The sequence below is a fragment of the Gossypium raimondii genome, chromosome 9 (assembly GCF_025698545.1).
Source record: "Gossypium raimondii isolate GPD5lz chromosome 9, ASM2569854v1, whole genome shotgun sequence".
In the NCBI taxonomy this organism is placed as follows: Eukaryota; Viridiplantae; Streptophyta; class Magnoliopsida; order Malvales; family Malvaceae; genus Gossypium; species Gossypium raimondii.
Genome location: NC_068573.1, coordinates 42,519,919 through 42,546,204, shown reverse-complemented (window position 1 = coordinate 42,546,204; position 26,286 = coordinate 42,519,919). Strand labels below are relative to the sequence as shown.

General features: G+C 30.9%; 2 protein-coding genes across 3 annotated transcripts; one reads left to right on the top strand and one right to left on the bottom strand.

Annotated features, from left to right (window-relative positions):
* Window positions 1-14,941: 14,941 nt before the first annotated feature.
* Window positions 14,942-16,681, top strand: LOC105799907 (uncharacterized). Of its 2 annotated transcripts, none has more exons than XM_012630724.2 (3): window positions 14,942-15,136; window positions 15,542-15,680; window positions 15,971-16,681. In XM_012630724.2, the coding sequence occupies exons 1-3, from the start codon at window positions 15,104-15,106 to the stop codon at window positions 16,546-16,548; spliced, it is 750 nt and encodes a 249-aa protein (XP_012486178.1). In that variant the 5' UTR covers window positions 14,942-15,103; the 3' UTR covers window positions 16,549-16,681. The 2 variants fall into 2 exon arrangements, with proteins under 2 accessions (XP_012486178.1, XP_012486177.1); XM_012630723.2 differs by having other exon boundaries at window positions 14,944-15,136; window positions 15,542-15,716.
* Window positions 16,682-17,061: 380 nt separating this feature from the next.
* LOC105799906 (uncharacterized) lies at window positions 17,062-21,778 on the bottom strand. Its single transcript, XM_012630721.2, has 4 exons — window positions 21,578-21,778; window positions 21,400-21,462; window positions 17,817-20,411; window positions 17,062-17,721 (listed from the first exon to the last, which is right to left on the bottom strand). Exons 3-4 carry the CDS (start codon window positions 20,325-20,327, stop codon window positions 17,422-17,424), a joined length of 2,811 nt encoding a protein of 936 aa, XP_012486175.1. The 5' UTR covers window positions 20,328-20,411; window positions 21,400-21,462; window positions 21,578-21,778; the 3' UTR covers window positions 17,062-17,421.
* Between the last annotated feature and the right edge of the window lie 4,508 nt (window positions 21,779-26,286).

Sequence of the window (26,286 nt, the reverse complement as noted above, 5' to 3'; positions counted from 1 at the left end):
CTTTTTGAAATTTTTAAAATTTTAAATTAGTAAATATAAAATTTCACTTTGTCCCCCAAAAAATAATAAAATTTGATTTAATACTTTAAAAATTATAAAGATATAGGCTATTAAAATGATAAAATTACATTTTTATTATCGTAAAGATTACAATTTAATTTCGGTCCCTAAAATATTTTTTGGCTTCACCAGTAGATTGTTATTTTGTTTATTGTTAAATAGGGTCAAATGAATGATATATGACTGTTTTTATTTATTTTTAATTTTTATATAATTTAATTACATTATCTTATTTAATTGAAAGGTAAAAGTTTACTATTTAATTAATAAAACCAAAAGTAATTTTTCAAAATCATTTTAATAAAAAATAAGAATGATAAATTTTATTAAAAATGCTTGGAGTAAAACTTATCATAAAAATATAGAAAAAAATTAAGATAATAATATACAAAATGGTAGTTCATGAAATATATTAAAGAAAGGAAAAACTAACACAAATGTCGCTTTAGTAAAGTAATTAAAATTACTTAAGAAATAAGTGATAATGAGATTATCTTTATATATTTTCAAATCTTGGCACTATTGGTAATATCGTATTATTATCACTCATAATTCCACATTCCATTAATTAAATGCATCTAGATGTTTGATGTTCCATGTGTTATGATTTAAATGAAATGTGATTCTTTTATACGTAATTGTTAGTAATCATTGTTGGGAGAGTTACTTTACAATGTTTGATATACATTGGCAAGTATTACATTAATACACTTGGTTCACTTAACACTTTCCTGATGATATATTGTGAATTTATAAAATTAACAATATTGAATAAAATTTATGAAATTAACGATGTTAAAGGCACCAACCACCTGATCAATAGTAGGCACATAGTTGATTTGAACTAGCTCTTCATGACTTTTTTCTCGTGCAAAACACAAAATCGAGTTCAACATGCTTTATACAAGCATGCTGTATTGAGTAATTAGCAAAGTGCACAACATTACTGGTATAATCATACTAAACAATCGAATTTGATGATAGAGAAACCCCTAGTTTGCTCAGTAGCGAATTTAACCATATAGTATCAAAATTCAAACATAGTATTCTGTAGAAGAACGAAATATTACACTATTTTTTAACTCTATTCACTAATGAGTTTGCCTCTAAGTTTTGGAGTAGGTGCAAAGACTAATTATAATATGATTATAATATCATAATAATTTACCTTGTCTAATGATACAAGTATTCCCATTATTATTTCACTTATTATTTTTATGTATTAAGTAAATAGATTAATAATAAAGTCCCTAAAATAATATGATTATTATTAAATTATTCTTAGCCAAGATTTATTGTGAATCGGGACAACAATAATATGTTTAGGCTAATGTACAGTTGATTGATGATAAGAATTTTTCATGCATATTGGATATTAAGTCAACACATGGATACATGTTAGAAGAACAATGTACTAAATTGACCTACTATGAGAACTCTTCTTAGATAATTATGTAATGATCACAATAATTCTCATAGTGATATTAATTTATGTGATATTTAGACTTGAGGTCACATAGTTTCCACATCGAGAGTCGTTTATTTTGACGCAGATAAACGTCTTTTGTAGCTAGATGTACTAAATAGATTGTTATTGTATGTACCATAAACTATGTAGTGGGATAATAGTAGCTGAGATATAATTTGTCCCTCCTATATAATTGGAGTAATATCTTGGGCCACCTGATAGAATTAGATTAAAAATGCATGATCATGATCAAATTAGTCGATATGAGATATCAAACTATTTGTATATATTAGTTTATTCAAGATTCAATAAATAAAAGATTGAGCTATACTAGTGTAATTGTGTCAAGACTCACGTTCAATTGACATCATGAACAAAATGATGGACTACATAGTAACATTATCACGAAAAGGTTATTTCAAACCATAATTTCCTGCAACTCGAGCAACAGTAATGTATTGCTAGATGTCATTCATTGTTTGTATTAGAAGTTGTTAGCTTTGAATTCCCAAGCTTTTAAAGCCTTAAGTCATTTGTTGAAACTATGAAAATTTTATCAAACATTTTCAAAGCATTTCAATGACTTGCAAAAACTCAAAAATATGTTATGTGTTTCATAATGTTCCAAATATTTTTTAGTCAATATCAAAGTGTTTTAAGGTGTTTAACATGTTTTTCAAGGCATTTTGGTAGCCAAGTATAGATACTTGAGGTCTAAGTATTGATACCTGCAAGTTAGTAGATAACAACACTTTCTAGAGGGGAAAGGTACGGAGACTTACCAGGCAAGTATGGAGACTTGGGACTATAAGTCTCACGACTTAGCCCTGCAATAGCTATAAATGATTAATTTTATATCAAGTACCGATGCCTCCTTGATAAGTATCGAGACTTAAGTTATAGGAACACATTTTCAGCCCAAAATTAATGCTTGCAACGGCTCTAAATAATCCCCAACGGCCATAAACGTCCACAAACTTATTCCTTGGTATAAATACACTTCAAAGACACATCAAGACACAAAAGAAACATCCTCAAGCAACAAAGTCAAGAGAAAAGCCTTAAAATTCTTTATTCTTTCATTTTCTCTTGTATATATATATCTCTAGGAGTTGATTGTTAGATCTTTGATCACTCTCATTTCATTTCTTTGAGAGCTTTATTTCATTTTCTCTTGTTAAATCTTTGTTTACTCTCTTTCATATCACCAACTGTAAATTGGGAGGGTTTTAGTTAGGCCACAAAAACTAAAAAGGGTTCTAGTTTAGCCATAAAAGCTAGAGGAAAAGGTTTTATCTAAGCCTTAAGAAAAAGGTTGAGTTGTAAAGGTTATGCCTTCGCCTTGAAAGGTATCAATTCTACCAGTGAATTGAGAAATTCTTAGTGGTGGAAAGCTAAGGTAATGGAGGTAAGTAATTAAGGTTGAACCACTCTAAATTGAAGTGTCGAAACTATTCTCTATTGTTCTTTTATTTTGGAATAGTTTGTAAAGAATTTTCAAAATATCAATTCACCCTCTCTTAATATTACGGGCCTAACGGAAGTATTTTAATTTTATTATCAATGTTATAGGACCCTACAAGGTCGCACCCAATAATGGAATAGTTGAGATCCAAAGAAAATCAAGATTATGTCAATCTGTCACATAAAGTTAAATTAATTATATGAAATTATCTATATAGAAATGTTCATATAATAAATTTAATTCAACATGATTACAGATTGGGCACGAAATATATTTGTGCATGACACATATGTTAAGAGGGTATAAGAAACATATTTGATGTGGTTTTAATTAGTGAAAATTCTTATTTATTGAAATCATTTAAATAAGATATTTAAATAATTTGATTAAAGAGATCTTATAGGATTCTAAAAGAAAATAAGATATTACATTTATTTTTAAATCTCTTTGATCTTCTCATAACGTTATTTTCATTATTCAAAACAATTTGAAAAAAATAAAACTTTGTCATCCCATTTTTTTTTAAGTCACCCAAAATTATTTTCAAGATGACTTTTTGAAAAGTTCCCCGAACTTTTAATCGTGTTGATTGGGTGGATATAGTAAAGGTTGGATCGAAAAGGTTGCATTTGCAATTCATTTTTCGAGTTGAGAATACTCTATTAGACTCAAATCCTCCACTCAAAAAGAAACAAGGTATATTTTGAATCTTTTATCTCCTCGGATCTATTATATTGCACATGGCTCCATGGCGAGGGATTGTCATATTTTTAAATTCCGTTACATCAACTATTCTCTAAAGTCCCAACATATGGTATCCGAATCATTTGTGAGACACATATTTGTGTTGTTTTCATTGGATTGCAATTTACATGATATGTTTGACAATTGCATAATATATATCATCATCGCACGATACATTTTAATTGATTATGTTCATCACCTAGCAACTATTAATTGTTAACATGATACTGACATTTGACACGACATAACAAAAATTGTTTGTCAGTAAGTGTTAATTCATAAGGTTGATGGAAGTGTTTAGAGATTTGTACACTTAAATGCACAATGTTGATGAAAGTGTTTAGAGATTTGTAGATGATGTTAACAACTTCAAGCAAACAAGTTAACTTTATCATACATGACTTAATACAAACTAAGCTAACATTTGTGGACCGACTTTGATGCAAACAATGGTAATAAAATAAAGTTGAGCCTCAATACTACTTATAAACAAGTAACATGAAACAAAGACAGAGAAAATAATATCCTCATAAAATATAACTTGTTATCTTATCATTATACAACTAAATTAATATTCAATTGGCTTGTGGTATTTTAACTATACTATAAATTAAGAAAATTATTCTATAGAAAACAAATTATACAGGCAGTCAATAGTCAATGGTCGTTATTGCCGCCCCTTCTCCACATTCAAGGTGGGATCTTCCTTTTTCGCTTTTTTGGGCAAACCGTTGCAAATTAACATCTGTAAATGTGGCATGCACATGTATCACGTTAACAACCAATTAATTTTTAAAAAAATTAAAAATCACTTTTAATTTTTTTATATTTTCTAAATATTCTTAATCATTTTTATTTTTTTAAAATATTTTTTATAATTTTAAAAATTAATTAATTAATGACGTGATGTCACATCAATAAAGTTAATATTTTCTAACTTTTCATTCAGAAATTTAAGGGTTAAAAGAGATGAAAAATTAAATAAAAATTAAAATATTTTTTATAAAGTTAGAGGATCAAATAATTTATTATACATATATATATATATATAAATTAATATTAGAGCCCACAGTAACGTGAATAAAAAACAATGCAAAAATTATATAAAAGGTTAGTGAAATTTTGATTCAAATGATAAGTTGAAGATTTGGGGCTATTAATGTCTTAGATATAAGTATTATAATGCATTCTTTTAAGATTTATTCTTTGTTTGAATTGATTTTATAAATTTTATGAAAAAGGTAAAACTATTTTTATATCGTAATTAAAGTTTTTACTGAATTAGTCTCATCCTTAAAGTCTTGAATTAGTTGTGAAATTGTCAAAATCTCAATATTTTTATAAAAATATAAATATAAATTTGAAGGTATTTTTATCTATTTATATACAATTTTTAAAAAATACATACAAGATTTGAACTCAATACTTCGAAATCTTCCTTCTCTTTGATAATACCATTTCAACAATAACCACGTCTGGTTTTCATATCAGTTTTTTTATAGATGTGTTAATTTTTTAAAGTGAAAGTTTTACTAAGAAGTGTTTGATGCAGTAATAAGGCACATTGCATTGTTAAGGAGAAAATTTATGTTTGAACCTTGAAGACAATATTATTGAGAGGGACAATCATAAATCTCGAGTATAGATCAGAAAGCAGTATAAAAGATACCAAAAAATTAAAAGGTTTTTAAGTCATTTACTATTTAAACCGGTATCTAATTAATTATTGACATAAATTCAAACATTCATACTATAGATAGCAAAGGTTATATAAATACAACATATTTTAATTTTTAATCATGGTTATATTTTTCATATAAATATTTTTCTCTTCTTTTTAAAATTTGGTAGAGAAAATTAAAATGGTTTCATCAATGAGTTTGAAGTGGTTTCAACATTTTAACTAATTAGTTTTGAAATTAAGTGTGCAGATGAAGATTTAAGATTATATAAAGTAGTGTGAAGTGGGGACTTATCGTTTAGTGTGATTGTTGAGAAATGGTAATTAATAAAGCCTATTTTGATTTAAGCCACTTTTCTTGGGAAGGATTATTTACAGTTGAAAACCTGTTCCGCGTGACAAATTATGAATCCAAAAGTCAATAAAGTTTCGAAATTTAAAATATATGATGTCAGAATTTGGATGGGGGGATGAATGAATAATGGGACGTGGGACTAGTTTACTACCCTTCAAAGTAAAATAAATTTAATTAATTATATATATATGCACTAAAGTAGGGGAAATTAGTAGAAAAGGCTGATTTTAGAATTTAATTAGAAAATTAGGTTTTTTTCTCAAATTTAGGGAAATGGTTTGATTTTGAAGGGATAAATAGAAAATGCATTCAACAAAGCGTGTTTTCTTCCTTCCAACAAAAATTTTAGTGTTGGGTGTTGGAAATTTCGAGAGAAAGATTTATTTGTGTATGTATTTTAGGGAAATATTGTGATAATTTTAAAATATTTTTGAGTTCACGGTGATGCGGTGGCGTTTGGAGACCTATATATTTTATTTCTCATGCAGGGAGTGCACCATCACTTTATAAGGTGTTGCATTAAAACTCGTGCTCCCAATTGACAGTGTGTTAGCTCGATTGATCACTAGAAATAACCAATAGTGGGTGAATTGACCTTTTAAAAATTTTGTGAAAACTTGAAAGAAATGATAGAAAATGTAACACCCCTGTACCCGGTTCGACCCAAGGAACCTGATTTAGGAATATTATATTTGGTGCCAAAGTGATTTTGGCTAATCACTAATATATTTGAACATAATTTTTTTTTATATAACTCATATTTTAGTCCATACTACTTGGAACACACTTGATCTTTCTAAGTACATGTCATTCTATTCAAAATGTTGAAACGTACCCTCTTGGCACTTGGAGATGTGATGAGATAGATGCTCACAACCTCAATTACAACTCTTCAAAATCATTGTACCTAATCTGCGCACGGAAAACAAAATCGTATGCTGAGTAAAAACTCAGTGGTATTTTTATAATCCGAATATTTAAAAACAAGATAATATAATAGGCACAATTAAATTATAAGGACATATTAATGTCTAGTATCATAACTATCATTTTTCATTTAGTAAACAATATCCTAATTCACACAATTGCTATATAAATGGTTATTCATATATCAAATCATATTTATTCGTACAATGGCATCAATCATGCAATACTCAATTCATAAATACATCATTGCATACCATACTCAGTTCTCATCATTTGTTATATAATAGCTTTTCACAATATGATACACATATCATTTAAACAACAATATTGTTTATTCCATATCCAATTCATGAATACACAATTCATGTGTCTCAATCCATATTTCAATTTACTGTCTCATTTTCATTTCACATACAATATCATCCAATATCAATTATAGTGTCATTTCATTTAATTGCCCCTATTAACACGACTCGGACTCGGACTCGGAAGGATACACGGATCCAACCAAAACACACCAGATTGGCACCCAGTGCCTCATCGGATAATTCAAAGTATTAAATTGACACCTAGTGTCTCATCGGTTAAAATCGAAGTAAATTGACACCCAGTGCCTCATCGGATAATTCAAAGTATTAAATTGACACCTATTGTCTCATCGGTTAAAACCGAAGTAAATTGACACCCAGTGTCTCATCGAATAAATTCGAAGTAATAAATTGGCACCCAGTGTCTCATCGACTCAAAGTCGAAAAAATCCCTGAACTCTTCCAATCCTATGGCATGCCATCTATATCTGACTCAGCCCAATACAGTTAATAGGGTTTAATTTCACATTTAAGATATAATCAATATCTAATACTGATTTTTCATATAATCACATAATTACACATATATTCATTTCAATTCAAAAATCAATCCCTTTAATATATATATCTACTAATTCAATTCATTCAATCAATTATCAAAATATCAATTACTCACCGCAACACTTACTATATATATTAAATAAAAATTACAACAATTAATAACTAGCTTCGGATTATAGAAATACAAACCGGAAATTTTGAGCTATTCCTCGTCGACTTTATCTTTTCCTTTTTAGTTAAGGATTTCGGTATAATGTTAGCTACGGAATTAAAACAATTAAAATTCATCAATACAACACAATTCAATTTCATATTGAATATTTCAATTTTACTCAATATTTTCCTAAATTCTAATTTAGTCCCTAAACCGAGACTAACTTTTATTATTCACATTTAATTCTTTATTTTCATACAAATTCCACTTTAGACTAAATTTAACTCCTTATTTTCACTTAAATCCATAAATTTTGATTTTTACAATTTAGTCCCTATTACTCAAAATTTACAATTTATTCTACAATTCAATCCTTTTTCATTTCTAGCTTAAAATCTATCAATTTAATCTCTAATATTAAAATTATTCAACATTAACAACACTTAAAAACTCAATAATTTCTAAAATTTCGACATGATTCGGGTAGTATTTAACACTGGGATTTCAAAAATATAAAAAATATAAGAAAATGGGACTAAATTGACTAACCAATTGAACTTTGAAACTTTGAAGCCCTTAAGGCCCTTCATCTCATTCTTTCTCCTTCTTTCCCTTTTTTATTTTCTTTCTTTTCCTTTCTGTTTCGTTTTGCTTGTCTTTCCTTTTTTCTTTTATTTATTTGTTTTATTATAATATAATATATATGCCGCCTCATTAATTAAAAAATGGCATAATTGCTTCTTTAGTCCTTTTAATTATTCTTTAATCTATAATTCAATTTTCACCCTTTATGCAATTTAGTCCTTATACCTAATTACTCTTAATTCATGCAAATTCACTTAACCAAAACCTAATTAACTACACAACTAACTTCGTAAATATTTATTATAAATATTTACGAGTCCAATTTACGAAAACAGAGTCCCAAAAATAGATATCTGATTTACAGAAAAATTAAACACAATGATTTATAATGGTTCGGCCCCAATTGCCTACTCCACTACCTTAGCTTTCCACAACTAAGGATTTTCCTAAATTCACTAATTTGATCAACCTTTGAGGACATGGTTTAACCTTACAACTCCCTTAAAATTTCTATCCAAATATTAAGACACAAACCCTCTCATAGAGAAACAAAAAGCAAACAAAGAAATATTCCTCATAAGATTAGGATGTTTGCCAATTAAGCACAAATATAAAGAAAACACTTGAGCTGATAGAAAATACAATGAATGCTCACAAGTGTTTACAAGAAGAAGATAAAGAATTGAAGCACAAAGTGATTGGTAACGGAATTTTTTTGTATCTTGAAGCATTTGATCTATTGTAATCTCACTTATTGTTGTAGGACCTTTAGAATCTAGTATTTATACCCTCTAATTGATTTCCAACCGTTGTGATTGTTGAGGAATTGAATAGAGTCATTGGGGATGAAAATACCATATCATTAAATTCACTTGCAACAAAAGGTATCGATACTTTTTTCTACGAGTATCAATACTATTAGCATTTAATGCCTGATTCAGTGGCCATTAAAGTTGGTTTACAACGATACAAAAGAAATTTTATCGATACCTAATAAAATGTATCGACACTTTTTGTGATTGTTCAAAAATCTCAAAGTCAGAATCCAAAATTTGTATCAATACTAGCTAAGGTATCGATAGAAAAAGTCTAGGTATCGATACTTACATATAAGTATCGATACTTTTGATTTTTGCTCAATATTTTTCAACTTCGAAGCTTAAAACATTATCGCTAAAAAATACAATAGGTATCGATATTGATACTTTTGTAGGGAGAAGTTTTTCAATCAATTTAAAAATGTTTCAATTGAGTTAAAAGAGTTTAAGCCGTTTTTGAACTTTGACCAAATTTTTTCCAAGTGTTCAAAACAATTTCTAAGATGTTTGGAAGTCTTGAAATTATTTTTATATTTTGAACTTTATAATTTCTTTGTCTAAAAACAAATTTTATTCAAAAATATTTTTATTTGTTATATCAAAATAATTCATCAAATAAAGCTAGTTTAACATGGTGGTTATGCAGTCACAAATTCAAGTATAACTCGGGCCCCTAGTTGGCAGTGGTTATGCGGTAACGAGTTCAAGTTTCATACCATCAAAAGAGAATGCTTTATAAAATCTATACATAAGTTTTATATCGTAATGATAGGGAAAAGGGGGGTTACCAATATCATCAACTTATTCTTTTTCTCTATCAAAGTAGTATCCTTAACCTTATTGTTTGGAACTTGTGTCAAAGGTGGGGACAAGAAGACTTTCAGTGGGAAGTGATTATGAAGGTGGAGAAAAAGCTGAAACGCGAGTCGGGTCGATCTAATTCTACTTGGATACACGACAATATGGACATTTGGGAGAGGATAGACCAACCAAGGTTATGTAGTTATTGTAGGAACCCAGAGCATAGTAAGCCAACATGTCCATACTTGGGGGCAACATTGAGGAGAATACCTAATTTGTCCACAAACTAAATGATTATTTACATGAGAAACTTTTAAAATAAAAAATTCATTAGCATCGTCGGCCCGAATGTGTGCCATAACCTAGTGGGTTCCAGTTACGAAGAGGATTTTGCCGTAGTTAGGGTTCCAGCTCTTCATCTTCTTCATTTTCATCTTGACCTCCACCGTCTTCTTGATCTTTATCTTCATCTCCTTCCTCCATGCTAGAGTGCATTTGTGTCATAGGTTCATATCGTATATTGTTTGTGGTATTAATATGTGGTTGCAAATATGACCCACCTCTAAAGAACAATGATGCTAAAGTTGCAGCACTATCGACGAATAAGTGTATGGTGTCAAATAATCTAGTTATGGATAGAATGTTGGAATTGTAGGTGATGGCAGATACATCGGTGTTGTTGTTGATAGTGGCATGTTATATGGTCTTGGGGATGGAGCTGGTGCAAAAAATATACTTGGAGAAGGTGTTGATGCATGACATAATGGTGCATAATGTGGTGCTTATGTAAAACAAATAGGGTTAGTGAAAGTGTTGGATATATAAAGTAATAATCACTTAATCAAAATTGTACCTTTTTTATTCATTTAAGATGAACGCTTCGGCCGAGTAGTCTTATTCATTATCCTAAAAACTACAATAGGTATCGTTTAGAATAAAAAAATTCACAAAATTACCAATGAGGTAATTTCGTAATTTGTCTAAATTTTTGGACCAAGTTGTAAATAAAAAAACTCTAGAAATCTTCTGAAATAATTTCTTTAAAGAATTTTCTCTTTACAACTTTCTCTTGAATTTTAGTATGTGAAAAATAATGACTCGTGGCTCTCTTTATAAAGAGAAAGTTTAGAGAGTTCAACTATGATTAAAATTAATCATTTTAATATTAAATTAATAGAATACTTATCTACAAGATAAATATTAACTTAAATTTAATATTAAGATAATCACTTTAAAATTAAATTAATAAAATACTATCAAAATAAGTATTAAATTTAATTTAATATTAAATTTTTAAAATAATATTATTTTTGGAATAGTTAATTTGAAATCAAATTATTTGGTAGAGTCCCAGTAGAAGTGTGATTCCTCTATTGCTCAACCGCCGAAGGACCACCCGTTGGCCACTATAATGTCGCCATCACCGGCACCGTAGGGTCCGATGGTGCCATTACAAGTGCAACACTCTCACGGCACCTCGAGTCAGTTTCGTCCGGGACAATGACAGCCCAACCAGTCCTGTTCTGCCACTGATTGGCCCATCGGTTCAATTTCACATACCAGGCTAGTGACGAAATTATAAATATTATTATGTACCTAATATTAAATTTCAAATCCTTATGTAAATATTATATAATTAAAAATTTTAAAAACAAACCTCGACTTCTGATCGTTGATCTAACAGTAATCGGATATCTTCGAGCTCATCTGGTATACCCATATGACTCACGTCATTGTTCCACCTATTCAAATAATATGTTATTTCAAAAATATAATAATGAAAAAAATATTATGATAATTATATTATTAAATGAATTTTACCTTATTACGAGTGGAAATCCATAAGGGGTGTTTACTCGGGGACGTAAAAATGGTAGGTGGTACCATGCCCATGACTGAAGAAAGAGTATGCAACCATCGATTTTAAATTTTTGTGCTTCTGTTGACTGGCATATCTCCCGGCACAATGTCGCCAACACAACTGATCCCTAATTGAGTCGTCTTGCTTCTTTTAAGTTGACTAGTTGTAGGAGCCACCTTAAGTGTACCAAAATTTGAGATTTATTTGGCATTAGAAGACCCTCGATTAACCTCAGGATGAATGCTCGAGCGTATTGTTGTCTTTCAACGACACTAGTGGAGTTGTCGATATATGAGAAATTATTTTCTACCCATTTCGTCTCTCTTTAAAATCAGTCTATTTCCTTAAATTTAAGAAAAAATAACCTAATTTTCTAATTATATTTTAAAATCAACCTTTTCTTTTAATTAGCCCCACTAAATTAAGGTGGTCTACAAATAAATAAATTTTGTTCATATAGTATATCTAGAATAATGTTATTTGTTTTATAATTTGTTGACACATAGAAATCATATAAATATAAATAAAATTCCTTAATTAATTTCTTAAAATAAACTGTATTATTTGAAGGTAATTTAATCTTTATACGTAAATAAATTAATAAAAATATGAAAATGATGGAATTTAAACCTAGGTCAATTGTAGTAGTAAAATTTTAAGTTTACCATTCAACTATAGCTTCATTTTATAATGTTTTATATATTTTATTTTATTTTATTTTATTTTAAATATACATTTGTGTTCTAAATCCGTAATTTTCACACGCATATGCATGTAATAGGATTTCTAGTAATTAAAATATAAACAAACAATCACAATGGAAGTTGGCGTTAAATATTTTTGTTAATATGTAGAATCAAAATTAAACTAATTGATTAGAAGAAGTCTTAATGGACATTTTATCCAAGTATTTGAATTGAATTTGAATTTGAATCTTAAAGTCATAATTGTTGAGAGAGTTTTACTTGAATACCACCCTAGCACCGAATAGTATCAGGCTTAAATCGTAAAACAAACGAAAACACTTGTAGTTATACCAAAGAAAAAAATAATTGTTGTTGGACATGTGTTTGTGTAATATGATACAAGAGGTGTCGTGAAGATGGGTGGTTCACGCTGTTTAAGACAAGACAAAGAACTGCAAGATAATGTTTGAATTAGTTGGGAGAAGGAATAGAGCTGTCCATGGGCCGGGCCGGGTCCAGAAAAATTTTTTGGCTTGACTCTTAGGCCCGGGCCCGGCCCGGCCCGAAATATAGGCCTGAAATTTCGCCCAGGCCAGGCCCGGGAAAAAAAGAGTAAGCCCGAGCCCGGCCCGATTTTTAATAAACACAAAAAAAAATATTTTAAAAATAAAAAAATAAAAAATATTTTTAAAGTATTTTAAAAATAAAAATTAAAAATTAAAAATTAAAAATAAAAAATATATATTTATTATATTCGGGCCGGGCAGGGCCGGGCCCGGGCCAAAAAAGTTGAGCCCGAGCCTGGCCCATTTTTTAAACGGGCTTCGTTTTTTTGCCCAAACCCATATTTCGGGCCTATATTTTTACCCGAACCCTCTCATATTTCGGACGGGCCGTCAGGCCGTCGGGCCGGGCCGGGCCGACCGGCCCATGGACAGGTCTAAGAAGGAATGAGATGATAAGGCTTGGGATAGGTCAAGAGAAAAAGAATTTGGGTTGCTTAGGTCTCTCCTTAGACTCAAGGCATTATATAATTGTCATGTTCTGTCTCAATATTCCATGTGCTCAATTGCTATTAGCAATGGTGGAGCCTAGTAGAGGCCATGGAGGGCCATGGCCCCCTAAGGTTTAAAATTTTTGCAATTTAGCTTTTTGTAGATATACTATGGCCCCCCAAGGTTTAAGACTTTTGTAAATTCCTAAAAATATTACTTCTTTTGGATCGATTATTTTTATGTTTAAATCGATTGTTTTGTTGGAATACTGGTTCTTTTGAATAAATTGTTTATATGTTTAAATCGATTGTCATGTTGGAATATTGTTTCTTTTGAATCGATTGTTATGGTGGAATACTGCTTCTTCTTCTTTATATCAATTGTTTATATGTTTAAATCGATTGTTATGTTGGAATACTACTTTTGAATCTATTGTCATGTTGGAATATGATTTCTTTTGAATCGATTGTTTATGTTTAAATCGATTGTTATGTTGAAATATTGCTTCTTTTGAACCGATTGTTTATGTGTTTAAATCGATTGTTACATAACATGTCTAATTTTAGCTTGACCCCTCCAAGATTAATATCCTGGCTCCACCACTAGCTATTAGTATGCTAGAAGCAAGTGGCTTGATGTCATATGCCTCGATAAAGTAACACTAAGACGTGTCATGAGCGATCTTAGACTTAATATGATGATTAATGAGTATGTCCACTTGTAGACAAATTATAAGCCAAATTTTCTCACAAGAGTCCTACAGCTCACGGTCTATCTTCCAAGCAATAATGGCAGGGTGTAACATGTGATAACAAAATACTTAACATTATATTCAATTGTTTATTTATTTTCTCAGTTTTAAATAGGTTACAAACTAAATCACTTCATTGATTTTGAGAGAAATTAAAATTAGCTGGGAGCCTAGAGTGACCTCCAAAATATTTATACCATACGGTGGTTAGATAAAAAGAGTCTAAACCCTAAACCCTATATTGAAGCATCGTTTATTCCAAAGGCCTAAACTAGGCTTAAAAGCATGTCAAAATTAGAAAGGCTGCTGGGTGGTATCAGGGTTAGGCCAGTGGGGGACCCTTCCCTGGAAACTCCAGATGAAAGGAGGGCTGACTTCGCTTGATGGCTAATTTGTTTGTTGCTTCCCCTTCCCTGTTTGCAGTGCGTGGGTACCAATTGCCAAATACCAAATACACAGCGGCACCTTTCAATTACCTAACACTAATGTCGCCTTCCTCTTCCTGGATTCATCATAGCCTCTACTCTGTAGGCTTCAATTTGAGCCATATAATTCCACCAAACAGGCTTCAATTATGTGAACCCAAAACCCAGGTCTGTTACATTAGCTTATCTTTTGTCGAGTGAATCCAGGGAGCCCATGTCTGAGTTTATGTTCAACTGGACCTTTGAGGCCCATAACCTTTTACTCATTTTCTAATACATGAAATGCCCTCCATAATGAAATCTCCCATTTTCTGCTTCCAGATGCGCCTGACCTGATCCCACACAAGATAGAGCAAATACAGCAAAACCCTTTTACCTTTCAAACCCCAAAACCCATATTTCTTTCCTCCCTCTCTTATATTTATCTTTCTATGTAAGTAACTTTGGGTTTCACTTTCATGGCAATCCAAGGATCTAGCTTTTGCTACAATGTAAGTTTTATTTTATTTTCCCTACTCGTACGTGTCTTTGTTTTTGTAATCTATTTCGCTCAAGTTTTAGTTGCTGTTAATTCCTTGAATTTGAACAAATGGGCATTTTTTTATTGTTTAATCTAGTTAATAACCCCATTCAATTTCTTAAATTCAAATCCTATAGATATGGTTCCAACTGAGATTACCTTTATATATATATATATATATATATATATATATATATATATATATATATATATATATATCTCTTCATTTGGGAAAAATGAATTCTTGAAATGATGAATGATGAATGATGAAAATTTCCCATTTGCTTGAGATAAAAGGGCGGGGGCGGGGGGATTTTGTTTATTTGCAGAGATATTTACAACTAAATTATCCTTAATCTTCTTTTAATTGGTATAGGCAAATGTTAATTGCATGCCATGTTCAAGCACTAATTGTTTTAAGGGACTTCGTTGCTTGTCTCAACCACTTCCAATTCCAAAGCCATGCATTACGGTAGTAGCTAAGGCTTCAAGAGGAAACAAGACCAAGTTTCCGGGTCAGTGCCTCTCCAAGTTGCCTAATGGAAGACCTCGTGAGTTTCTTGGCTTTGTAAATTATCTGAATATATATATTTCTGAGGGTTTTTTTTTCATATAAATTAAGTAATTGTGAAGTTGGTTATCTACATTTGGAATTGAACTCATATTTAGCTTCCAATGAGTTCTTCGATATATATATTTTGTTGGAAGAATTTTACTTTTATTTAGGTTTCTTCACTCTACCAATGTATTTTCTTGTTGGGATTTGAGTTTGAGATAGTTCTAATGGCTGATTAATTTAGTGCAGCACCCTTCAGACAAAATCCACATGTGCTACTGTCGATGCTTTGTCAAGCCGAAGGCGATGACGTGGAGGGTAACCTGAGTGCTGAAAGCATCATATCGGATGAACAAACCTTACAGAGGGACCTACAGATTGCCATCGAGGAAGAAAACTATGCTGAAGCAGCAAAAATCAGGGACGATCTACGAGTCCTACATGAGGATAGTAAGGCTTCTGTACTGGCAGCAAATTCGCGGTTTTATGATGCTTTTAGGAGAGGGGATCTAGCCACAATGCAGAACCTTTGGGCGAAAGGAGATGATGTTTGTTGCGTGCACCCAGCGGCAAATGGGATATCTGGTTATGATTTCATAATGGAAAGCTGGGAAATTGTGTGGATGAACTATGAATTTCCGCTAGAAATAGAGCTGAAAAATGTTAGGGTTCATGTTAAAGGAGATTTCGGGTATGTTACATGCATGGAATTTGTGAAGACAACAAAAGGTAACAATTGGGGGGCACAGTTTGTAACAAATGTGTTTGAGAGGATTAATGGTGAATGGTATATATGCATTCACCATGCTTCTCAAGCTGACTTGTGAATCATATTTCATTATCATTATGTTTTGTACTCCTATTATATACATTCTTTTTTTTTCTTTTTAGAAGATCATCTGTAGAACACATTGTTAACATTTCCTTTTCAATCAAGTCTGGGTTTCTTTTCCCTCTTAATTTGGGTGGATGTTTGCAAATAATTTCTTTAATGCATTGCCGATATCAATATTATCTGGAAATAAAATGATTAGCTGCTGTGGTGGTCTACATTGTTCATATGATGGTAGTCAATTTGCTTTATAATCATTGGATAAGTATTTTGTACATTGGTGGAAAGTTTTAACTCCATTAAGTGAGGTTAAAATTTTGTCATGTGTTTTAAGTTGTATTTTAAAAATTAAAAAAATAATAAGACGTGGCAAAATCTTTTATACAATTTATATTTTATTGAATTGACCATTACATTTTAGTTTACTTGTATTCATACACAGAAATCAATATTAATTTAAGATTTTACATTCAGAATAAGTGCATTTATATTACTCAATCCAATGATCATAGCAAGGAAAATAACCGATTGGTATATTTCATAAGCATATTATTAAAAGGTTTGCGCTAAGTGCTAACACAGCTAAGCAATTGTTGACCTTAAAACGAAAACCCCACTTGATTAAAACTGTGAACGGTATATAATGAATTACCAATATTATTTCCTTTATACAAGTGATCTATTGATGATGTGCAACTCTTAACAAAATCATCATGATTAACCATGTTGAACAAGTCTACACCCAAATCCAATTCCCTGTATGGCTCATGAATGGTTTGATTCTCAGCATGGCATCCCTGTGTTTTGTACCCTTTGAGATTTTTGATAACTATACCTGAAAAATCAAAGCTGGTCCCGGCATTTGAAACTATACTCTCCCAACCGGGGAATGTGGTGGGTTCGGAGCATATCTTGCAGGCATGGTTCCAAGGGCAACGGTTTGTTTGTTGTCCATCCCAAGGCTGCCATTAAACATTGTCTCCTTTATAAGTTTTCCTTCAGGCAGGTCACCAAATTCCGGAAAACCAGAGGATTTCCAACAACTTATAATTGTTACTGAGATAAAGAACGCTTGTAATGCAGTGATTGATGAACTGAACTCAATTGCATAGATTCCATTTTTATGTGGAACCAAGCTGAAGATAGGCATGTCCTGTTGTGCTTCTCCCTGCATGAAGTACAAAAGAGGAACTAATTTAGATATTCAAACGACATTATGATGCGGTGGAGAACTAAATGGTAATGAAAAAGAAACGAGGATACCTGTGGATAAAGTTCAAGATGGTTGGGATCCGGGCATGCTTGATACATCCTTGAATTCTTACAGCAACTGCAGTTCTGGTTGGAGAGAATATGTAATTTACAACCGACATCCCAACCTCCACAGTCACATAATCCACCAAATCTCCACCGGTCAATCAATGGGGAAGGTATTCCTTTGTTAGGCAAGCTGTGGACACCACCAGGAAGTATGGCAGTAGTAATATTGGAGCTCGAATTTTCTATAAAGTTGCAAGTGCATCCATATGTAGCCAAAGATTCTGTAGAGCCATTATTCATTATATCTTCAACCTGCTGTACATTGCTTTCACCAGGTATTTTGATGACAACAGCAGCAAGCTCAGTACTTGGCGTAAACTTCGCTGATGCTTGATCTGCTTGTCTTTGCTCCACGCTGAACAGAACAGACTCCTTTACCAAATCTGAAATATGAGAGTCCGAAATCTTCATTTGTCCAATGATATTGTAGATGTAGCCACATTTTTTATCCTTGTTTCCTTTACTTATCCAGCTGCCACTCTTCTTAATTTCACTAACTGAAGAGAATACATAAATCTGATCAGATCCCCCCTTGGCAGATGATGCTAGACTTCTCATGGTAGTTGCAAGCATGTTACTGCCATCGATGACAACAAATCTGAACAGTGGGAGTCCATTCTTTGTTGCAACCTCTAGAAGAGCTTTAATCATTGATCGCCCCAACTTTTCTGCCTGAAAGGATTCGTTTGTATTAACGGTCCCTGGATTAGAGGAGTTCAAGCCTCCTTTTGATGTCTGAACAGTGTCAGTGGATCGGAAGGAATTTAAGCCCTTGGACTTCAGTAGTGGATCTAGCACCCTTCTTAAGGGGCTGGATCTAGTTCTGGTATGGCCATTCAACTTATCTCTGTTCATATCATCCAGAAAACCAGAAGAATCAGACCTCACTGGGCCAGACTTGACAGAAACATAACCGGGGTTCATTTGTGGGACTGCAGAACTTTCCTTAAAACTGAAACTTCTACTCAGACGACTTAAGCTGAAACTAAAACGGCGATTTGGTGAGCTAGTTCTGCTTCCTTTGGTAGTCAATTCAGCCATTTCTTCTTCCAGTATCTTTAAAGTTTCAACATGAGCATCCTGAGACTTGATCTTGTTCTCTGCAGAACACTTGCCCTGAGATCTTATATTTCCTGTGCTATTTAACACAGACCTACTAGATGCATCAGAAGAAGGCTTCAGACCTTGTGCCATAATTCTAGTTTCAGGATTCCTCTCAACTCCAGAAGGAAGTGGACAAGAATGAGGAACATCAGAACATAATTCCAGAAAATGATCCTTCTGAAGTAGGTCATAGGAAAAGCTATTCCGTTTTGCTTCATTCAAAGTCCCATCTCGGAGTTCTTCAGAAAAGCTGCCTCGGGCAGATCTTGGAAGAAGAACAACGTTCTTGCGCTCACCAGGGGAAAATTGATGAGTAAGATCAATTTTGGATTCCTCCATCTCTTTGTTCTTAGTTTTGTTGCTCTCAGCACTTAGTGTTTTGCTAGGACCCAGTGGAGCTGCATAACTTCTGGATTTCGACAAAGAAGCCTCCAGATTTGAAGTGCTTTTTTGATCCAAGTCCTTTATGTTTACATCAGTTTCCCGCCTTTTCTCTACTCTCTTTTTCGTTCCACCATTACAAACACTTGCAGTTTCCTTTGGCAGAGGTGAGACCCCATGGTTACTCATGTTTGATGACATATTTCCCATTTCTGGAGTGATTTTCTGATCTAACTCTTTTTTCTTCCCCTTCTCAAGAATTACATCGGAATGAATTTTGCCGAAGGATTTATTTCTCTTGGATGTCTTCTTCTGCTGATCCAAGATACTCTTGGAAGCAGTATCAATATCTTGATAGTGTCTAACCTTTGGAGTAGATGGTTTTGCACCTCGAGGAATGCCACCCTTTTGAGGTGAGGTAGGACTTGAGGAAGCTGAAGAGTGTTGCTTACTTTTATTGGCAGAGGCAACCTTGGTAACAGCACTAGAAAAGGAAGCGGACTTGGTATCTGTTTTCGATGTTAAAATGGTGCTTGTGGATGATACATCATTGCCAGTTATTGTTGGGATATGCTTTCGGTGGTACTTCCATTTTTCTAGACGTGCCCAATCCAGAACTCCGACATTCAATGCCTTCTCTTGAAGGTTATCTGAACTGTCTACACGCTGTAGGTAACCCGGCAAGTTTGACATGTACCTAACAAGCTCATCTTCTTTTGTTGGCTTGCTCTTGAGATGCTGGCCCTGGCAATTCCCAAAAGGTTTTGTTTCAACCAAGGTGCTTTGAATTTGATTTTTTACTATTTCACCTGGCAGATTACCATATGGAAAAGTAATACCGTTCTTTACATTTAACTTCTCATTATTCTTTAACCTCAGGCCTGCATGAGGCAAGTGAACTTTCTCCTTCCCTGTCTTTGAACTTTGCTGTGGGTTTGAACTCCTTTCTGACTTTGAACCAAATCCCATGTCCCTCAAACTTTCTAATTATTCATTAGCTTTTTGTTCTATCAAATGGCAATGATATTCTTTTGCTTTACTGCCCCATCTTAGCTGCAAATTTGCAAAACTTAGTTTCTCACATGAGCTGTTCACCAATTTCATTGAATTATAGCTGAATATGTATAAAAGACATAATGTACTAAATTTATTGTTATTTTTGCAAGTCATGTTAACAAAACATGCCAAGTTTCCTCTCAAAACCTACTGAAACAAAATTTTGTTCTAATCATCAATGGCCAACAAATGCAGCAAAAAATCTTATCCGAATCATCCAGGGTCAAACAAATCCAAGCTTATCTTTTCTATTTGCCCAGATATAAGTCCAATTCCCTCCGGAAAAAAAAAACAAACACAAAATCAATGGATCAATAGAAAAGATTAGTTCTGCTTCAGTAATTAGAATCTATGGCAGCTCAGCAGGCAAGGCAACCGATCAATAGAAATGCAACAAACCACTAGTGATCAGAGTCATTTGCCATTGAAAAAGTCCCAAAGATGTAATCTTTTTCCTTTTCATTTAAACAGAAGTCCATCTCTAGGTCTAGTAATCAATTATGGTCTCTAGAAAAAGAACAAGAAAGATTCTATATTCTTAACGACGTTTCTTTTACCGTACTTAAATTTACGGACAACAATCAAACACAATCAGCTTCGTTTGATTCAAGTCCAAAACAAAAGAATCTCACAGATCCATAAAGAATCCTAATTAAGGATCACAGAAGCCAGCCTCCGTTTAGCAGTTGAGAAATTTACGGAAAATGCAAGATAAAACCAAAAAAAAAAAAGAAGAAAGAAAGAAAGAATTCTTTCCAATGTCGAGATAAAAAGCTAACATCGGTCACAAAGTTCAGCTGAAACAAAATTAATAAAACAACAAAAGAACTTAAACAGAACCATTCCTTTATTTTTCTTTATTCCCTTCTTGTTTACCGGCAACCAAACACAGCACTAATTAACAAACAAGAAAAGAAAAATGAAAACATAAAGCGAAATTAATCAAATAAAAAAGGTGTGCGTGAGGGAGAGAATAATTGATTACCAGCTAGGAATGGAAGCAATGCAGGTTGGAGAAAGCGAGGAAAACCTTGAAAACCTCGCCGATCTAGAAAAAGATATCGATTGCGGAAGAGAAGTAAGTCGGCGAAAATCCCGAACGCCAGAAAAAAAGAAACAAACTCAAACGTAGATTCTAAGCAAAGCAAAGAATTAAGAATTACCTCAAATCGAGAACAAGGAACAAATGAAATGATATATATCTCTGTACCAAAAGCAATCACCGATCTTTATCTTCTTCAACAAAATATCAATTTTGCTTATATTATTTTGATCAGAAATAAAAAGAAGCAATCAAGTGGCGGAGAAAAAAAAAACCTCGGCTAATCAAGTTCTTTTTTTGTTGGGGAGCGAAAGGGGGAAGTGTAAGTGAGAGTGAGAAAGGTTGACGTTATATAATTTAGATCGTACGGTTAAAAAAAAAAAAAAGCGGGGACGGGGCGGGGGATTTTGCTATAAATGTGGGCCCGCTTTTTGTGACTTTGGAGACCATTTCCTACCGTGTGCGGATCCCGATGTATAAACGTGGGTCCCACTCGCCACCCCTTTCACTATCAGGTCCACAACAGCGGACTCTTCCTATACTGTTTCTCTCTTAATTATTAATTATTATAGGCTAAGCACTTTGCTCTTTTTCTTATTATTATTTTATTTTTAAGATGAATTATAATTAAAAAACAGGACAATAAAAAATTTTGAGATTTTTAAAATTTCGAGATTTTAAATTTTAGTGATATCTTGTATCAATTATATTTTTTAATTATGTCTTGTAATATTGATCATAATTGTAATTTAAGGTCATTCTGATGCTAACAAAGTGATTAATCACTTGTGCTCGACTGTAATTATTTTATCGACCATTTCAATTATTATTTTTATATCATTGACATATAATTTTAATGATTTTTTATTTTAAATTTTGAACCTCGAATTTGAGTTTTGAACTCTAAGCCTTAAATTTCGAATCTCAAATTTTGAACCCTAAACATTGAACTTAAAATCTTAAACCTTGAATCTCGAATCCCAAGTTTAAGGTTTAGGATTCAGTGTTTAGGTTTGAGATTCATGGTTGGGGGTTTAGAACTTGAGATTTAGGGTTTAAGATACTAGGTTCGAGGTCTAAGGTAAAAGAATTATTAAAATTAAGTGTCAATGACATGAAAAAATTTGTTAAAATGTCATTAAATAATTAGAAAGGAGCCATGGATGATGTGGTGAGAAAGTTTCATAAAATAATTTCACAATTATAATTATTTGATAATTATTAAATAATTGTTTTATTTACTCTCTTTGTTGTTTTTGAATTAATATTCTCTTTATTAGTTATATATTTTGTTTATGGATAATTGTTTAATATATGTTAATTATTTAATAAGTTGATGGTGTAATTTTTAGTTTTACAAATGATGTGAAGAAACTGCCAAATATATACTAAAAGTTTAATTATTTAATCACCCTTGTAAATTTTTTATTAAATAACAATACTTTATTTATTTCCGTAGAAAAGTTATGCATTTGTTTATTTCTTAATTAATATCAAATAAATTTGACTTTGGACGTTCTATTTATCCAAATGCAGCCTAAGCATGAGGCAATTGGATAAAGTCGAGAATTAGTGACTTTAATATTTGTCTTTTCTGCTTCTCCCAACGCTAAATATTTTACATATAAAATATTATTTTAATTATTTTTTATTTTTTATGTTTTAAATTTATATATATTTTAAACCACTTCAAAATGGATGAAAAAATAATGTTTTTAATTTTATTGATCTGACATGCACATAGATAATATTTCAACATTTACTTAATTTTTAAAATTTAAAATTTTCAAATTAAAAAACTCACCTTTTAAAATTTCAAATGTTAGAAAATTTAAAAATTTAATATCATGATAAATAATATTTTAATTCTAATAGATCATAATGGTTCTTCTTTTATATATTTTTTAGTAATTACGTTTCAGGAAAAAAAACCTTAACAATTAAAACTTACGTTTGCAATACTTAATTAACAAATTAATTGTTATAATTTCAGTTTAATTATTAAACTTCAATTAAAATAAAATTGAAAAAATATCACACATTTTCTATATCAACATACATTGCTACCTCCACCTCACTAGGCCTGCAAATGAACCATGCTTAAATAAATAAACCTCTATTCATGCTCGTTTGTTTATTTTTAAATTTGTTCGTGTTCAGTTTGTGTTCGTTAAGAATTTTAAATTTATGTTCATGTTTGTGTATTTAAAATTATATATGTTCATGTTCGTTTGTTTAATGTTCACGAATATGTTCATTTAACTTAATCGAACATGTTCACAAACATTAAACGAATATGTTCATGAACATATAATTGAACATGTTCACGAACAATGTTAATAAATAATAAACAAACAAACAATAAATACATACACATATTTATTGTTTAGATATAAAATAGTCAAATATAAATATTATAAACGAAAAAAATACAAACCAATATAATTTTATTAATATATACTAACGGAATTTTTATAAGAAAATGTTATTAATAAATAAACGAGCTTATAAACGAGCCAATAAGCAAGTTTGTTCGTTTAATAAATGAACCGAACACACCTCTGTTCGTATTCGTTCATTTATTAAACGAACGTTATACAAATAGTTCACAATTATTTTCATTTACACCTTACCCCTCACAAATCTGTAACATAAATTCAATCAATTCTTTTTGCTACAATTACCAACTTTTTAAGTGCTTATTATGCAACTCTCTTTTATTTTTTTTATTTTTATTCCAATTTCTTATTTACTTTCTATTTTTTTTAGTTAGTGTTATTACTATTTTGCTTATTTTTTTGTGTGATAAAATAATTTAAAAATTACATCAAATTAATTTAAGCAAAAACACTACTAGCTTTATCGTGATGTAGGGCTCTTAAAACTTCATTAAGGACGCCATCAAACATCTATAGACCTGTCTTCCAACCTAAAATCAATTTAACCAAGCCTAGGGCTTAATAAAATTATTAATTCGATGAATTTTTTAATAAAATTAACATATATATCTTAATTTAATTATGCTCACGGAGAAAGGGCAAAGACAATATTGGCTCCACAAAATGTGGGGGGAAAAACATAATGTTAAATTTAACTCTCAATGTTTACATTTTTTATCAATTTGGTATTTTATTATTTTAAGCTAAATTTAGCTTTCAATATTTGAAAAGAGTTAAAAAATTTAACGAAAATATTGACTAAAACGTTAAACTTTTTAAACTTGGCATTTCGTATAGCAAATACACATTTTTTCATGCTATTTTCTAAATTTTGAACTTCTTTTTATAATTTATAACTTTTGAATATTTTATATTTTAAAATTATTAATTGATGGGACATATTAGACAAATGGTATTATGTTAGAATGAAATACATGTAGATCGCCACACAAAGTTGTCGTGTCAACATCATTAAAAAATTAATGTTTTAATTAGTATTTTCATTAAAAAAATAATTTAACTTTTTTAAAAAGAACTAAGAGTTAAATTTAAGTAAAAGAAAATCAAATTAATAGAATATATAAACATTGAAAGTTAAGTTTAATATTATGTTTTAAAATACTATTGACTTATGTTTAATGGAAAATATTCCCTCAAAATTTCGGTAACGTGAAAAAATTATGACATGACACTTACATGTGAAAAATAATAGCACGATAACTAATAAGAAAAAATAATGACGAGAAAGTTAAAAAGAAAAAATAACAACACGGTAATTAAATGTGTGTTTGTTTTCAGTGAACTAGATGATCTGTTAACAAGGTGCTTGCTCGAGTAACTTTGTTCAATGCTGGTCGTTAAACATGGGATGCTCTTCTCACATTTTAAGAAACTAAAAAAATAATTCTTAAAAATCTAACAAAATTTTAAAAATTATAATATTATAAAAAAATAAAACTTATAAAAGTAAACACGGAGGATTAATTGTTGTTTTCAATTAATAACTTGGTTGATATTCTTAAATTTTACAATGACATTTTACCATTTTACACTTTAATTTATTTTAGATAATCTATACTACTACATATAAAATGAAGGCCCTAACATGTCCAATATCTATTGTTTTCTTTTTAACATGAGAAGGTAATGGTCGAATCTCAATTCTAATCTCTCTACTTTTTAATCATTAATTCCGTGTTTTTCTCAAATTTAAAATTTAATCATCACTTAATTTAAATACTTTATTCTAATTAAAATGGTGATGTGAATTTTTAAAATTTGTTAACACCATTAAAATATTTTATTAAATTCATATTTATTATAATGCTATTGTTTTTGTTAGACGAATATCAAATAAGGTTTTTTTTTTAAAAAAAATTAAAATGTCACAATAACAAATTTAATAGAAAAATATTAACAATGTTAAAAAATAAACTTTACTTTTCAAATTAACAAGATTTTTCTGTTTATTTTTGGGTTCTACAAGATTTGATTAAGCAAGCCCAACCTAAGACATTTGTCATGTGAAGGAGGCCCTAAGCCTGTCGATGAATCGGCAATTGTTTACTTCATTAGTCGGAGAGTTTTTATTTGGTACGTGGATCGTGAGGTACTTAATATCATCCTTTATTCTTTGTTTCATATTATAAGTTTTCTCCTTGGAATACTAATGTTGGTTTTTGCATGTTTAATCATTGATTTCATTTACAAGCTGGCATCGTCTAAAGACTAATTTAACAAAGAATTTTTTTGACAAAAACTCAAATTTTTTTATTTTTGCATTTAGTCAATTTTTGACGTTTAAGGATTTTTTTTTTCAAAAAAATGTTTTTTTTTTAAAAACACTTTTTATCCCAAAAATATTTCTTAAAAGCATTGTTAAACTAACAAA